Source organism: Arvicola amphibius, chromosome 12 (genome assembly GCF_903992535.2).
Source record: "Arvicola amphibius chromosome 12, mArvAmp1.2, whole genome shotgun sequence".
NCBI classification, from domain to species: Eukaryota; Metazoa; Chordata; class Mammalia; order Rodentia; family Cricetidae; genus Arvicola; species Arvicola amphibius.
The window spans coordinates 96,387,806-96,403,077 of NC_052058.2; the positions used below are offsets into that span (position 1 = coordinate 96,387,806).

At 39.6% G+C, this 15,272-nt stretch overlaps 1 protein-coding gene across 1 annotated transcript in view; it reads left to right on the forward strand.

Annotated features, from left to right (window-relative positions):
- Positions 1-15,272, forward strand: part of Dpp10 (dipeptidyl peptidase like 10) — a 717,576-nt gene that overhangs the window by 380,322 nt on the left and 321,982 nt on the right. Inside the window, exon 5 of the mRNA XM_038349339.1 lies at positions 418-492. Coding sequence (XP_038205267.1) covers positions 418-492 — 75 coding nt within the window. The remainder of the gene's footprint in view (positions 1-417; positions 493-15,272) is intronic.

The window sequence follows — 15,272 nt, forward strand, 5'->3', positions numbered from 1 at the left end:
CATAGAGGGAGGGAGGTTACCAGCTGAGTAGATATTGGTATGTGATGGCTGCGGGGAGAGTGAGAGGCAGCTTTCTTTACTTATGTAATCATTGGTAGATCAACCACATACCAGGCTGGCCTCACTCCCAAAACTAGGTGGGCAATAGAAACTGGACTAGATTGTGGAGGAAAGTGTTGAGTAGAAAGTGATGGGAGGAATGGATGATTAGGGGAAGAGTTGTTGATGTGGTAAATTCATGCAAATTATATTGTCTGAAAGTCTCAGAATTAGTTTCCAAAGCAATGACATTGTTCATTTCAGAAGAGTATGTTGAGAATTCCTGTTCCTTCCCATATTTGACATCAGTACTCAACCCACTTTCTTGGTTATTTATCTACTTAAAATAATAAATTCTCTTTCTTTTTCTTCTTGTAGGTAACTTTTAAAGCATCCAGACACTCAGTTTCCCCAGATTTAAAGTATGTTCTTCTGGCATATGACGTCAAGCAGGTAAAGGAACTCTTGCTCTTTCTACAGAAATCTTTCTCTGTGGACACCGAGACAGCATTCGTGGTTATATTGAGAATGGCTTGGACATGTGGTGTTTGCTTTGCTAAAGAAATGGCTGAAGGCAACACAGTTGACTAGCCAATAACTAGAACAAACTCAAGTGACAGTGACAAATGCATTAGCTTTCAGAAAATGTGACAGAGGCGTGCTTGCTTTCAGGATAAGCCCATAAGCATCCAGGGAAGTGTCTTGGGTGTATGTAGGTCAGAGACTTTCCTACTAGCGATGTTCTGAGCTCAGTGTATACACAAGAAGAATACTGTTTGAAATAATGGATAACATATGCTTTGGTGTTGTGTTTAAAGTTTTCCTTTGTGTGTGTGTGTGTGTGTGTGTGTGTGTGTGTGTGTGTAGGCATCCATGTTCTACAGATCTACAGAATACTTTAATGGTCAGGATAACTTGAAACAAATGGTTTTCTTTTTACCATCTGTTTTCTGGAGACTGAGGTCAACAGTCTTAATGACAAGTCTTTACTCACTGAGCCATCTTGCTAAGTCAGGATTTCTTTTTAGGTTTTATGGATATTGTGCAGAATATGTAAGTTATTACTTGTGGCATGTGTGGGCATTCACATTCTTAATCATTTTGCCAGCTAGTGATAATTGTGTGTGTGTGTGTGTGTGTGTCTGAGCACATGAATGTAAGTATGAACCTATGTATAATTTGTAAAAAAAAAAAAAAAACAGGTATGTACATGCCAGGAAACACATATGAAGGTGAGGAACAATCTCTGTGTTAGCTCTCAACTTCCATCTTGTGTAATAAAGGATCTCTTTGCTACTTTTTTTTTTGCTTCTATATGCCAGGCTTATGGTCTGTGAGTTTCTGTGGGTACTTCTGTCTCCTCTCCCCATTTCCATAGAAGCAATGGAATCACAGACCTGTACTATGGGTCTGTGTTTTTCCAAGGTTCTGGGGATTCAAAGTCATGTTTTCACAGCCACTGCTTTTGCACACAAAAGCCATATCCAGTGCCATTGATGGCATTTGAGTATTAGCCACATAATCTCAGAAAATACCCAAAGTAGGACAACAAAAGAAATAAAGTTTTAGCAAACACAATGTTCTTCTCTCTGTCACTGCTTCGTTATTCTTCCCCAGCTTCAGAGCACAATTAGAACATACATATGGCAAGTAGATATTTTGTACATTGGTATGATTTCCACAGTTAAAAATCAGTGTGAGTGTTAAAAGGCAATTCCACACATTAGTTTCTGTAGAGAATAAACGATAGGAGATTATTCAAAGAAGTTTTATGAGCATTAGGACAGACAATAAAAATTTATGGAGTTAAGGCAGGAAGCCTCGTATAATGCATCAAAAGACTCCAAACACATGATATTTCACAGTTCAGAAGACTTGATGTTCAGTGTGTTAGCCTTTTGGAGTGTACATCTTGGGTCTCTTTAAAGCTTATGCTTTTACTAAAAATAATGTGTTCTGAAAAAGATGGTGAGATTGTCATTACAGGTTTATTTTCCTGTTCAGAGTCTTTGGGTTTTGATTAACTGTTGCTCTCCCAGTGCTTTCCTCAGTTTCAAATTTTGTAAGCAACATGTTACATGAGAAAAAAATATGTCTTTTTATGCAAAAAATAGAAAAATATTAAAATATATTATAAGGTCATGAACTAGTGCTACCTAGAGTAATTTAAATTTGACCTGCCATATAAAAAATGATGAAATTTATTTTTTGATTATATGTTTGACGTGAGTAGTGTGTGTGTGTGTGTGTGTGTGTGTGCGTGTGTGTGCACACGCACATGTGTGCTCATGCGTATGTATCATGGTACATGTGTGACAGTCAGATGACAGCTTTGGAAGTGGCTTCTCTGATTCTACTATGTAGGTCCGAAATACTAGATTCAGATCATCAAGTCTGGTGGCAAATACCTTTACCCACTGATCCATTTTGCTGACCCAATGACCATTGATATGTTAGCATGTGGTAAAAGTCATTGCAATCAAGACTAGAGCTATCAACAAGATGAACACTCATAGCCAACGAGAAGGCATCTAGAACTCAGAAGTGGGTCTCTTGAATGTAGCAGGCGAGTTATAGAAAGAGTGGCAGAACAGTCCAGCAAGATAAATTATAGTCTTTTCCACAAATGGTGATAGAATGAATAGATATCCACAGTCAGGAAGAAAACAAGGAACCAGCAAGATGGATCAGTGGGTAAGGGTGTTTGCCACCAAGACTGATGTTCTGAATTTGAGCCCCAGGACCATATGTAGTAGGGGAAGGAAACTGGCACTTACCAGTTTTTGTCTGACTTCTACTTGTATACTCGTATACTGTCGTCTACACTGATATTTCCTCAAACACATAAAATACAAAAAATAAAATGTAATAAAAGCATTTTAAATAGAAATGAAAAAGGGAGACAGAGAGGAGAGAAAGAAGACGAAAGGAACAGATAAAAGCATAATAGAATAAAAAATATCACCTAAACTGACCTCATTCTAATCGCTTGTGAAAAATAAGAATGAATTCAGACTGAATCCAAATATAAATGTATATGTAATCGGTAAAGAAACCCATATGTATTTAGTGTCTAAGACTAAGGAAAATTTCCTTAGACAATACACTAGGAGTGAAGTCTATGGACTTGGAAACTTGTTCTGTGCAAAGGTGCACTAGGATAGTAAAATTTCAATCTAGAGCCTGTGAGAAATATTTGCAATAACATATTTAGCAAAGGATTCCTGTGGTAGCTTGATTGAGAGAGGTCCCCCACAGGCTCAGATATTTGAACTTTTAGTTCAGAGTTGGTGTTGCTATTTGGAAAGGTTTAGGGGGTATGGCCTTGCATGAGGAAGTATGTATGTCACTGGGAGTAGGATTTAAGATTTTATATCATACTCTCCCTTCAATTTGCTTGTTCTGCTTTGTGCTTGAGGTTAAGATGTATATTATAGCTTTCTGCTCTAGCTGCTATGCCTAATGCCTGCTGCCGTGTTTCCCCATCATGATGGTCACTTATCCTTCTGATACCATGGCCAAATAAATTCCTCCTTCCTTAAGTTGCTTTTGTTCACACTGTTTTATCAAAGCAGCGGAAACTTGACTAAAACAAGCAACACATGTAAAGCATTCTCAGAATGGAATATTTAAGAGCAGAGGGAAAATAACTGTATGAAAAGCAAAGGAACCCACACCGGTAAAGGACTCATGAGAGATGCTCTCCACATTTCAAAGTCTTTAGTACTAGTAGAACCCACTTAAAACCAAAAATAACATCTATAAAAATGGATCAATTATTTAAAAAGAACAACTGTGTTGTCACTGAATTATTGCAGCAAAGAGAGAAATTAGATCACTCCAATATTGTTGCTAGGGTTGTGTAAGAGGGTATTGATGGTGGTACCAACTTGTGCTACTGTACAACCTAGCATGTGCACACTATGGTAGTTTTTCCAGTGACATGAAACCTAGGTTCACAGCAAGCTGTTTATGTGCATACTTACAGTAGTATTTAGTTATTTACTTTTTCATTTGCCTGGTTGAATGATTGTTTATTTTTCAACTTATTAATGTTTGACATAAGATCTTGTTATATGGCCAAGGATTGCCTTGAAACTCTATAGCTTTATTTTTAATTATTCCTTGAGGGACCTGAATACAGTCAGTCTATAGAGTACTCTACTAGCATACATAAATCCTACCACATAAATGAAGATGGTACATGCTTGCAATCCCAATTTTTGGGAGGTAGGGGAAGACTTTAAGGTTCCTGGCTACATAGAGAGTTAGAACCAAGACTGGCATATAAGAGACCCTGTTTGTTACCGTAAACAACTCAGATGTTATTTCATTGGTGAATGGCTAAATAGTTGCAAATTCATAAAATAGTATACAACTCATAAATATAAAGGAAATTGATTTGATACATGCAAGAACAGGCATGACTATCCAGGCTTATAAATGAGTTTTTTAAAATTAACTAGTTTATTTATTTTATTCATTTTTAATTAAAAATTTCCACCTCCTCCGCTTCTCTCATTTCCCTCCCCTCCCCATCCCCCTCCCTCTCCAGTCCAAAGAGCAATCAAGGTTCCCTGCCCTGTGGGAAGTCCAAGGTCCCCCCCCTCCATCCAGGTCTCAGAAAGTGAGCATGCAAACAGACTAGGCTCCCACAAAGCCAGTACATGCAGTATGATCAAAACCCAGTGCCATTGTCCTTGGCTTCTCAGTCAGCCCTCCTTGTCAGCCACGTTCAGAGAGTCTGGTTTGATCACACGCTTTTTCATTCCCAGTCCAGCTGGTCTTGGTGAGCTCCCCAAAAAGCAGTCCAAAAATCTTCTGAGTATGGATTCTGAGTATGTCATTCTGGTGATAAGAAAATTGAATGAATACAAACTCCTAAGTTTCTCTCTCTCTGTCTCTCTCTCTCATGTGTATTGTTTTTCTTAAATCTCTGACTTATTTCATCACGTTATAATCACATTTTCTGTATGAAACTCAACCCTGATCTTGCCTCTTTTTTTTTCTTCTTCTAAGTTTCTGGTTATTCTGCCATATTATATTTCTATATGGAGCAGATAATTTCTCAGTGGGTAAAGGTACCTAACCCCAAGCCTGATATCCTGAGTTCAATCCTATGGATCCACATAGTAGAGGGAAAGAGCAGAACTGTCATCTCAATTCTATACACATGCTATGAAACTCATAGACTCACACACATACCCATGTGCATCCATAAACATGTACACTAAAATACATAAAGAGAATGTAACTAGAGGGCACAGGTGAGAGTCAAAGAGCTGCCCTTGCCCCTTGGTCTCCCAAGTGGTAGTGAGTGTGAGAGCAAGATGTCCATTCCCTTTCACCCCTGTCACATGCAGGAGGAGAGAGAGCCTACTCTATCCCCACCACCTGTAGCATTTGGGAAAGCAGGCCCTGTACCTTGTCTGGGCAGCCCAGTAGAGCTGACCCTGTTGATAGGATTGCAGGTGAGTAGACCCCAAAAATGTGAGCATGGGAGATCTGCTCATACCCCTCATCTGTCATACTGTGGCATGGGCAAGGGAGAAATGCTCTCCCCACTTCCTTATCCTTCACCTGTGGTCATGAAAACAGGAAAGCTGTCCCTGCCTGGATCAACTGCAGCACTCAGGAGAGTGGCCCCTGTGGCTCACCTGGGCAACACAGTCGAGCTGTTTCTGGTGGTGTAGGTGTGGGGGAACTGGTCATGAGGAAATAAAAACAGAAGAACCAGCCCCTCCCTTTGTTCCTTGCTGTAAATGGTGAACTAGCAGGGAAATGCTAGAGAGCTAGCAGTGAGGATAAGGGAGAGCTGATGAACTGACCAACCCTGCAACCACCCAGGCCCAACCATGGCCATGAGTTGTTCTACCCCAACATCCATCCCATCTAAGATCTGCTGAAAAATGTGAAGGGACCAGTCCTGTAGATCCAAAGCTGTGGGATCTCTGCAACAACAAGATAACAACAGGGTCTCCAAGAGAAGTCCCAGTGAGGACCCAGTGTCAATAGTGTAGCAGAAATCAGAGGCCTCAAACCAGACCAATGAACACTTGCAAGTGAAGGTGCGTGGTCTAAAGGATATACTGTGTGGCTCACTGTGTCACACCTCAGCTTCCACGATGAGAACTCTCTTTTTTGTTTCCCTTAAATTTTATTTTATTTTATTTTATTTTGGGGGGTATGTTGTAAGGGCATAGGGCAGATGCAAAGGTATGGGGACATGAATGGGATTAAAATGCATGATGGGAAAGCCACAAAAAACAAATAGTTTTTTTTTTTTTGTTTGGTTTTTCGAGACAGGGTTTCTCTGTGGCTTTGGTGCCTGTCCTGGAACTAGCTCTTGTAGACCAGGCTGGCCTCGAACTCACAGAGATCCGCCTGCCTCTGCCTCCCGAGTGCTGGGATTAAAGGCGTGCGCCACCACCGCCCGGCGTAAAAAACAAATAGTTTTTAAAAGAGTAACTAGAATCACATGTGACAGAATGGCTCATGTTTTGATTTTAGAAGAAAATATTTGTTTATATTCAGAATTTCCATGCTTTAATATTTATTGGCATGTAAAATTTATCAAAGAACCTTTCCTCACATATTTTGTGCATCGTGTGAGCCTTAATTCTAAGGTAAACATGTCTATGTCACCTGGACTAAGAAAGCAAAGCTTTGCCAAATGCCTGTCTAACCACTTGCATGGGCCATCACTGTGCACATTTTACTGTTTAGCCTTGATGGTTTTGTACTTGATATAAATAGTCTCAGGAAGTATATTCTTAGGTTTTTACTCTTTCTTGTCAAAAGTTGTATAGAACTTACCCATGGCTCTCAGTAATTCTGTGATAAACTGTTCCTTTTTACTACTGTATCTTATACTACAATATATATCATGAGTGATCTACTCCACTGCTGATCAAAGCTGTGAAAGCTGTCCATGAGTAAAGTACTGTGTTGATTAAAGGATTTCCTTTTCTCTCCCTCTTTCCTATGTGTGACCCTGCTTTTCTGCTATCTCTATCAAAATAAGTTTACACAAGACAGCAAACTGCTAAGCATTCAAATTATGTGATAAAAATGGGAACTGGGTTCATCACTGTAAATGCCATGAAGCTCCCATTACTTGAATATTTACCATTTTCTAAGGAGGGGCAGGCTCAGAGATGTTAACCACCTCATTCTTAGGCTCTGCTTTGATAGGGTTGGATGCATCTTACTGGTTGCAGATGTCCCGGTCTTCTATCACACTATCATTGACTTAAGAACCAACAAGGATTAAGATGTGTTCAGGTATAATCATTATCACAATGACATTTACTTTGAACTGAATTCTAACTAATTAAAAAAAATGCAACTTCCATTCCATATGTTATATATTTTAATTTCTTTTGCATTTTGTTTGTGTGTGAATTCATATGTGTGCTTCAATGCACAAGTGGAAAACAGACGAGAGCTTGCAAGAGTCAGCTTTTGTTTACCATGTAGGTTCGGGGGGGTTAAACTCCGGTTGGCCGGCTTGGTAGCAAGCACTTTTTCCTGCTAAGCCATCTCCCAGACTGAGGTATACATTGTTTTTGATACTCAAGTCGCATCTGTGATATTTCTCCAGGCTTAGTGACTATGCATCTTCATGTTTTAAATTATTCCTTAAACAGTAGCTGTCTAAGTGACACATGGGTGCATTTAAATGACATAGAATTGAAAATATTTTAAAGGATTTAAACAATTTTATTGTATTTTAGTGTGAGTATGTGAGTGTGCTTGTGTGTGTGTGCTCGTATGTGTGCATACATGTGAATCATCATGTGTATATGTGCACACAATCAGGTGCAATTCAAAGGACAACTTGCAAGATTTCTCCTTTCAAAACAGGGTCATTGGGATAGCATTTGCATTAATAGACATGGTGGTAAGGATCTTTATCCACTGAGCTATCTGCTAAGACCTAGAAATGCTTTTAGAGTAGAAATAAAACTTTCCTGTGTGACTAACCTTGATCTAATTCAAGCTTTCTGAGAGGAATATTGGTGGTTAAAAATCATTCTACCCGCCTGATGTCTGTCTCTTGGTTACTTGGAATCTGTGTATCAATAGTTTGAATCCACATTTCAGTCAGCAGCTGACAACAATGAAATTTTGGATCATTTGGTTTATTCAGTATGTAGATTCTTAAGTCATCTTTGAACACTCTTCAGTATTTTGTACATAATATATTATAAGGATAAACATAAATTGAAACAATTATTTTTAAAACTGTTCTGTTCCTAATTCATGTTTTTTTTCTTCTGTTTCAAAGTATGGGGGCTGGAGAGGTAGCTTAGTAGTTGAGAATGCACCTGCTCTTCCTAATGACTGGAATTTGATTCCCAACACTAATGTTAGGTGATTGATAAACACCCATAACTCCCTCTCTAGAGGATCCAACATCCCCTTCTGCAATCTAAGAGCACTGCACTCAAGTACGTACACACATATGCATACACACACACACACGTCAAAAGTAAGAAAAATTAACTTATAATACTTGACAAGTGGACTTTGTTGTTTTACACTGTCAATTTCTTTCTTATTGTTTTTTATGTTTGTGGTCAGTCACTAATTAGATGTATTTAGCTGTTTCATTGTAATTGTAGTGGTCTTTTAAGCATCAGAGTGCATAATCTCTCCAAAAATTAGCTCCTTAAGAACACAAAAGGAGAAGCTGAAAGATTCCCTTACATCTGTCTAATACTGGGAACATATGGTATCTGCGTGTGTACATGTATACACACATTCATGTGCAGTTTACATCTATCTAATACTGGGAACATATGATATCTGTGTGTGTACATGTATACACGCACTCATGTGTGCAGTTGCACATGGAGTCAACCCTAGTCTACACGTTAGTTCTCAGTAGCCATCCATATTGTTTTGAGATAGTGCCTCTCAGTAGTCTGTGCCTTGCCCATTCTGCTAGGCTGAATGTCCTCTTTCTGTTCCCCGAGCTCTGGGATTACAACAGTACATGCATCACATTTTGACATGGGTTCCAGGGCTCAAACTCAGGCCCTTGTGTGTGCAAAGCAAATATTTTACCAATTGAGCTGTAGTCCCACCTCCAGGAATGTAGTACTCCACCTCTGCTGCTTGTGGCATTTTACTGTCTGTTCTTCACACTCCACGCTCTGCAGAGTGGATTTGATGTTCTCTAGATTTGGCTGCATCCACACTGTACTGTAGGCCCATAGACAAAGTCCTCTTTATGATAAATATCTATTTTAACTATGAAGTAATCACTGTAAAATGAATCAGGCACGCACTACTGCTTGAAAAAGTAACTCTTCTCTAGTGAACTATCTAATTAAATTATGTGTCCTAATATCTTAGGGCTTTACAATTATACAGACATCTTCAAGAAGCCTGTGGGAGCACAGTTTGGCCATGGGATTGTCTAAGCCATTAAGCTTCATACATTCGAGCTGTACCGCTACTTTGACTAATACTATTAATGATAAACTTATAGATAGACTTGGGAAATGGCTCAGTGGATTATAGCATTTTCTTTACAAGTATTAGGACCCAAGGTTGGACCCCCAGCATTCACTTAGAAAGTCAGGCATAGCTATGCATCTGCTTTTAACTTCAGTGGTAAGGCGTGGAGGTAGAGACAGATGATGAGAGAGCTTGTCGGCTGCCAGTTTTAGTGAGATACTGTCTCAGGAGAATAAGGTAGAATGTGATGGAGCAGGATGCCAAATCGTTCTTGATATTCACAGATGCAAGCCCCTGCACATACATGTGTGCATACACAGACATATGCAAAAGCACACAATAAACAGTTTTGCAAAAATGCAGTGTAGGTTAATGAGTATATTCTTATACATGGGACATCCTATATAAGAATATTCATCCTGCTATCTTCCCTGTCTTGTTTGCTAAATTGCTTGTCTAGTAAATACCCTCCATACTGAAGCAAAGTTATAAGGCAAAAGCAAAAATTAGTATACATTACATACACACACCTACATGTGTATAACTATATAGCTATACAAAAGAATGTAGAAGAGGAAGGGGTACAGGGGAAATTTGAAGAAGAACACTGGAAAGTGTTCTGCATTTTGTAAAATAGCTATTCATATATCCATCGTTTTATCACAAATGTAACCACCTAATATGAAACTGCCATTTTTCTAAAAATGTTTGTTACATTTACTTGGTTTTTTGTGCTTGTATGTATGCAATCATGCAGATCATATTGCATGTGTGTAAGTTAAAAAACAGCTTGTAGGAGTCTGTTTCCTGCTTCTACCGTGTGGGTTTGGTTATTGAACCTGAGGCAACATACTTGTCTGCAGTTTTCTTTACCCATGGAGCCATCCTGCTAGCCTGGTTCTGTCTTTTTTTATGCATATGTGGGTAATATGAAAATGATCTGCTTATACAGCTTTGCATATGCTATAATATGCTACAATATTCAGGTGATTTTATGTAGGCATTGCTATAACTGGTATCTCCATATGTAAACATATGGATATTGGTTTTTAGTTGAGTAAATTCCTGATGTGTGTATGTGTGGGTACCAGTAAACTTGTACCTATGTGTACCTACTCATGCTGTGTGTTTGTGTGTGTGTATGCGTGCACATGTGTGTGTGTGTTATACGTATATATAAGCATGTTGAGGGTAGTGGTTTAAGTCCCATGGCTTCCTCAATCACTTTTCTGTCTTATTTATTAAGAAAGAGTTTCTAACTGAACCTAGAATTCTTCAGTTATGGTAGACTATCAGCTCATGGAGAACCAGGGATTTGCCTGTCTCTACTTCCCGAGTGTTGGAATTCCATATTTGTATACCACCATACCCAACTTTTTACATGAATGCCAGGAATAAAAACTGTGGCCCTCACATTTGCAAGAAAGCGTTTTACTGATTGTGCCATCATTAAAGTGGCTCTGATGACAGAAGTTTTAGTAAATGAATATAATTCGTTAGTGGAAGAAAACACATTCATTGTGTCCCAAGTTTCCTAGTGCACACACTATTCATCTATAATTCATTTTTATCATGGATCACTTTAAAGTAACAGAGGACACAGCAAAACATACCATGGCTATCACCCTATAAAATAGAATTGCTCTGGCTCTCCAGTACTGACTCCATAACAAAACAGTAATTTGTTGTACGAGGGCTTTTGTTGTGGAATTCTTGAAGGGGTTGGCTTTGTAGAGCTAGCATTGTATACTTTCTGCGACTGATGGCAGAGGTGGCAGCTGTGTCCATGGTGTGCCTTGACTGAGCTGAAGGAAGGGTGTCTGGACTTCTTCACTTACAAAGTTGACAAGCAGAACTGGATGCCAGCCCAGAGTCTCAGTGGTTTTCATGTGAGCCTCTCCATGGGCCACTTGAGTGCCCACATGGCATGGCATCTGGCATCTTTCAGAGTGGTGATTTGGGAGAGCCAGGTGGACACTGCAGTGCCTTAAAAATTATTAAAACTTAAACCTAATCAATTATTTCTTCCATTGTACCCTATCACATGGGAACAGCTATACTTCCAGGTGGGGAATGCTATCTAAAGGCATGCAAGTAAGAGATGAGAGTCATGTATGGCTTGTTTGGCTATCATCCATTCAGAGACAGAGTAGTTGAACTATATAAAGTCTCAGTATAGTAAACCATGTGATCACCATGTCACTGGCCAAGTAGACATGATGGTATTTTAAAGAAATGCTGATATCTTTCAATCTGACCAACAGACATTTGAAACAATGAACTCAAGAAATGAGAATTTCTTCAGAAATTTTATACTGAAAGAAGGAAAAGCCTCTAGTCAAGGGGAGAACTTTTTTCTCAAAAAGAGATTTACATATGTTAGACAACCTTAGGGAATGAGACTGAAGCCCAGACAATAACGAGTCAGTAGTTTGTGGTGCCACACCTAGACCAGAACTGCTTAAATGTGCATATCACTAATCATTCTTTAAAGCTTGGTGTTACTGAAGGACTCCAAAGATGGACTTTGACGGTCACTGGATTTCTTTGTTTGTCTTGCCAATGTAGCCATATTAAATAAAATCTCCTTTTTATTATATTTTTCTCACTGTTACTTTGGCTGATTTTTTTTGTGTGTGTTCATGTGTTTATCTGTGTTTTTGTGCATGTAAAAAGTGTCAATGAACGCAAGAAGAGGGCTGTGGATCCCATAGTGATGGAGCTACAGGCAGTTGCAGCCCTATGTGTGTGCTGGGAGTTGCACTGAGGTTCTCTGAAAGAACAGTACACAATATTAACTACCAAGACATCTTTCAGCATAACTTACCTATTTTAATTGGCTTCTCAAGGACAAGTTCCCAGTCTGTGCATCTTGGAAACCAGACTGTTAACAAAAGTTGGGTACTCTGCAAAGTGTACAGTGGGATAATGCTCTTATACATTGTAAAAATTTGTCACTTGTACTAGTTTAATAAAATGCTGATTGGCCAATAGCCAGGCTGGAAGTATAAGTAGTTACCAGACAAGGAGAATTCTGGGAAGAGGAAGCAAGATGAGAATGCATTACTGAGAAAAGGTACCAAGCCATGTGAATAAACATAGATAGGAACTATGGGTTAATTTAAGTTGTAAGAGCTAGTTAATAATGAGCCTGAGCCAAGAGGTCAAATATCTTATAATTAATATAAGCCTCTGTGTGTTTCTTTGAGACTGAACAGCTTCAGGATCAGGCTGATAGAAACTTAAGCCTACAAAAATGAGGTAAATACTACATGATAAATGTTAATGAAGTGAGTTAGCTTAGAAGATGGCTGAAGAGTCACAAAAAGAGAATGTGTTTGGTGTGCATGAGAACAATGGCTTATCCTGCATAGACTGGTGCTGTTTTCACAGCTTGTGTGTTGGGTGTGTGTCTGTCTGTCTGTCTCTCTCTGTCTCTCTCTCTGTCTGTCTCTCTCTCTCCCTCTCTCTCTCTCTCTCTCTCTGTGTGTGTGTGTGTGTGTGTGTGTCTGTGTGTCTGTGTAGGTTGGAAATGGCTGACATTTGTTTAAATAAAAAAGGCACATCACAGGATTGAAGGAGAGGTGATTTAGTAGAATATAGATTTGATATCATATGTAATTGAAAAGTGATAGTTCAGGCTGAGTTAATAGTGAATAGTTTGTGGTCTGAAGTTCAAGGGTGATGACGAACCAGGTTTTTCTCTTTACATAAGATACTTATTAGAAGAGATAGTAATGCCTCCAAGGAGGAGGCACATAGCAGCATGACAGGAACCCCAGTTAAACTCAGGCCTAAGTAACAGAGAGGTGAGCAGGAGACTGAGAGTTTCCCTGTTGTGGCCCACAGCTGATTGCTGCTAATCGTAACCAGTGGTGCTGAGTTATAATAGCCATTCCCAGGAGTCAAGGCAGTGGTTACACACAGATCTAGAGAAAAAAGTTGCTTTAGTTCTGGAAACCAAATTACTCTAGTTACAAAACTTGTCACAGTTCAACCAAAATAGTGCTTTTTAAAGTTAACACATTCCAGAAGTTTTCACCTGATAGTCCAACTCTATTAAACCAGACACCAAGGTGGAAAAGGAATGAGGCCCAGGATAAACTGTACTTTGGCTCTGAGGCTGCAGCATTCCAACCACTCCACAGTGGCTGAAGTCTCATCAGGTCCTCAGCCTGGAAGGTGGTTCAGTGGAGGGTGTGGATCTATCCGGGAACTTTGGTTCACAGAGCCTTCAGTCTAGAGGCTGCACAGAATAGGGATGATATGAACTTTTCATTGCACAAATAAAAGTTTTCACATCCAACTAATGCTGGTGCAGGTTGCACACCTGCTGAGATTTCCTGTGTCCTGTATCCTGGGACAAAGAACTGGACCAGAGACATGTGAACAGTGGTAGAAATAGAAATAGTGCATTAGAAAGGAGAAAGGCACTCCTGAGGGTGGGGTGGACACAGACCTGGGAGAGGGGAAAGGCTCTGATGACTCATCACCTCCTGTGAGAGCCTTCTCTTGTAGGTATAGCTGGGGGCATTGTTTGAGCATGCTCAGTTTGGTCACATATAATTCCACTGGGGAGAGATTTCCAGGTCTTCTGCCCTCTGATTTCTTTCCTGTGTTATTTCTTATCCTCATCCTACTCTGCTGTCACAAAAGAGCAGCAGGAAGGTGGGTTTCACACAAGGAAGGCAGCTCTAACGTTGCCTCTGTACTCTCTGTGGATGTGGCCATCCTACTGTGTTATTTCTAAAGCAGATTGATACCTGCCCATGCCAAGTGCAGGGCAAGGGGGTCTTGAGCCTCCATGATCCTAACATACACCTAGGGAGAAAGCTATGTCTTTGCAACTAAGCTGTCAAGTTTGAAATCCTATAGATCCTATAATTCATGGCACAGTGTTTAGTCAGAAAGGACAGCTGGTTCTCTTTGGTTGTGTCCATCATGAAGAGCATCAAATACAGAACAACATATTCTAAATGAGTGGGATAATAGTAATTCTTATTGTAAATGGAAAACCTCAGTTAAGACACAAAATAATACAGAATGTGGGTACATAGTAAAAATCCTTCAGCCATATTTTCTGATTATACCAGCACAGCACTGTTTGGACTCCTAGGTGGTGTTAACACTAATTAATTTTTGCATTGGTTTGGTGTTGCCTTTTAAGAAAGAAAACAGTCAAAGACTGTGTTAGGGAAATAGCTAATTTGCAGGTAGTAGTGTAGCCTGGAGGGCATCTTCATTAATAAATGGAGAAAAGCTCATTTTTTTCTGAGGAAAGAGGGGTAAAGAATATACATAAGGTCAATGTATTTTTAAAGCCCTCAATTGTAAAATGACCAGTTTTTTTTAATAAAAGAAATTTACTTTGGGATTGGGGAAGTATAGTGGGCAGAGCATGGGGTTTGCTTTTGATTGTGCATTGTACACATGAATAGTGGGGTTTGCTCATGTGCCCCTGTAATGCGAGCTGTATGGAGGAGGGAAACTGGTGGGCTTTCAGGCTGCTATTCTAGCTTAAGTTTCAGTGAGAGATCCTTTCTAAAAGGAATAGGAAGAGAATGACAGAGAACATTACCCAGAGTCTTTTTGTGGATTCTTCACACAGGTACAGGCTCTGGCAAATTCCCCTCACCACACTCACACACAGAAAGAGAAAGAATGAGTAGGGGGAGAGGAAAGCAGGAGAGAAGAGAAAAGAGGTGGGGACAGGAGAGGGAGCAGGGGAGGAAAGAGAAAGGAGAGGAGAAGAGAGGAGGGAAAGT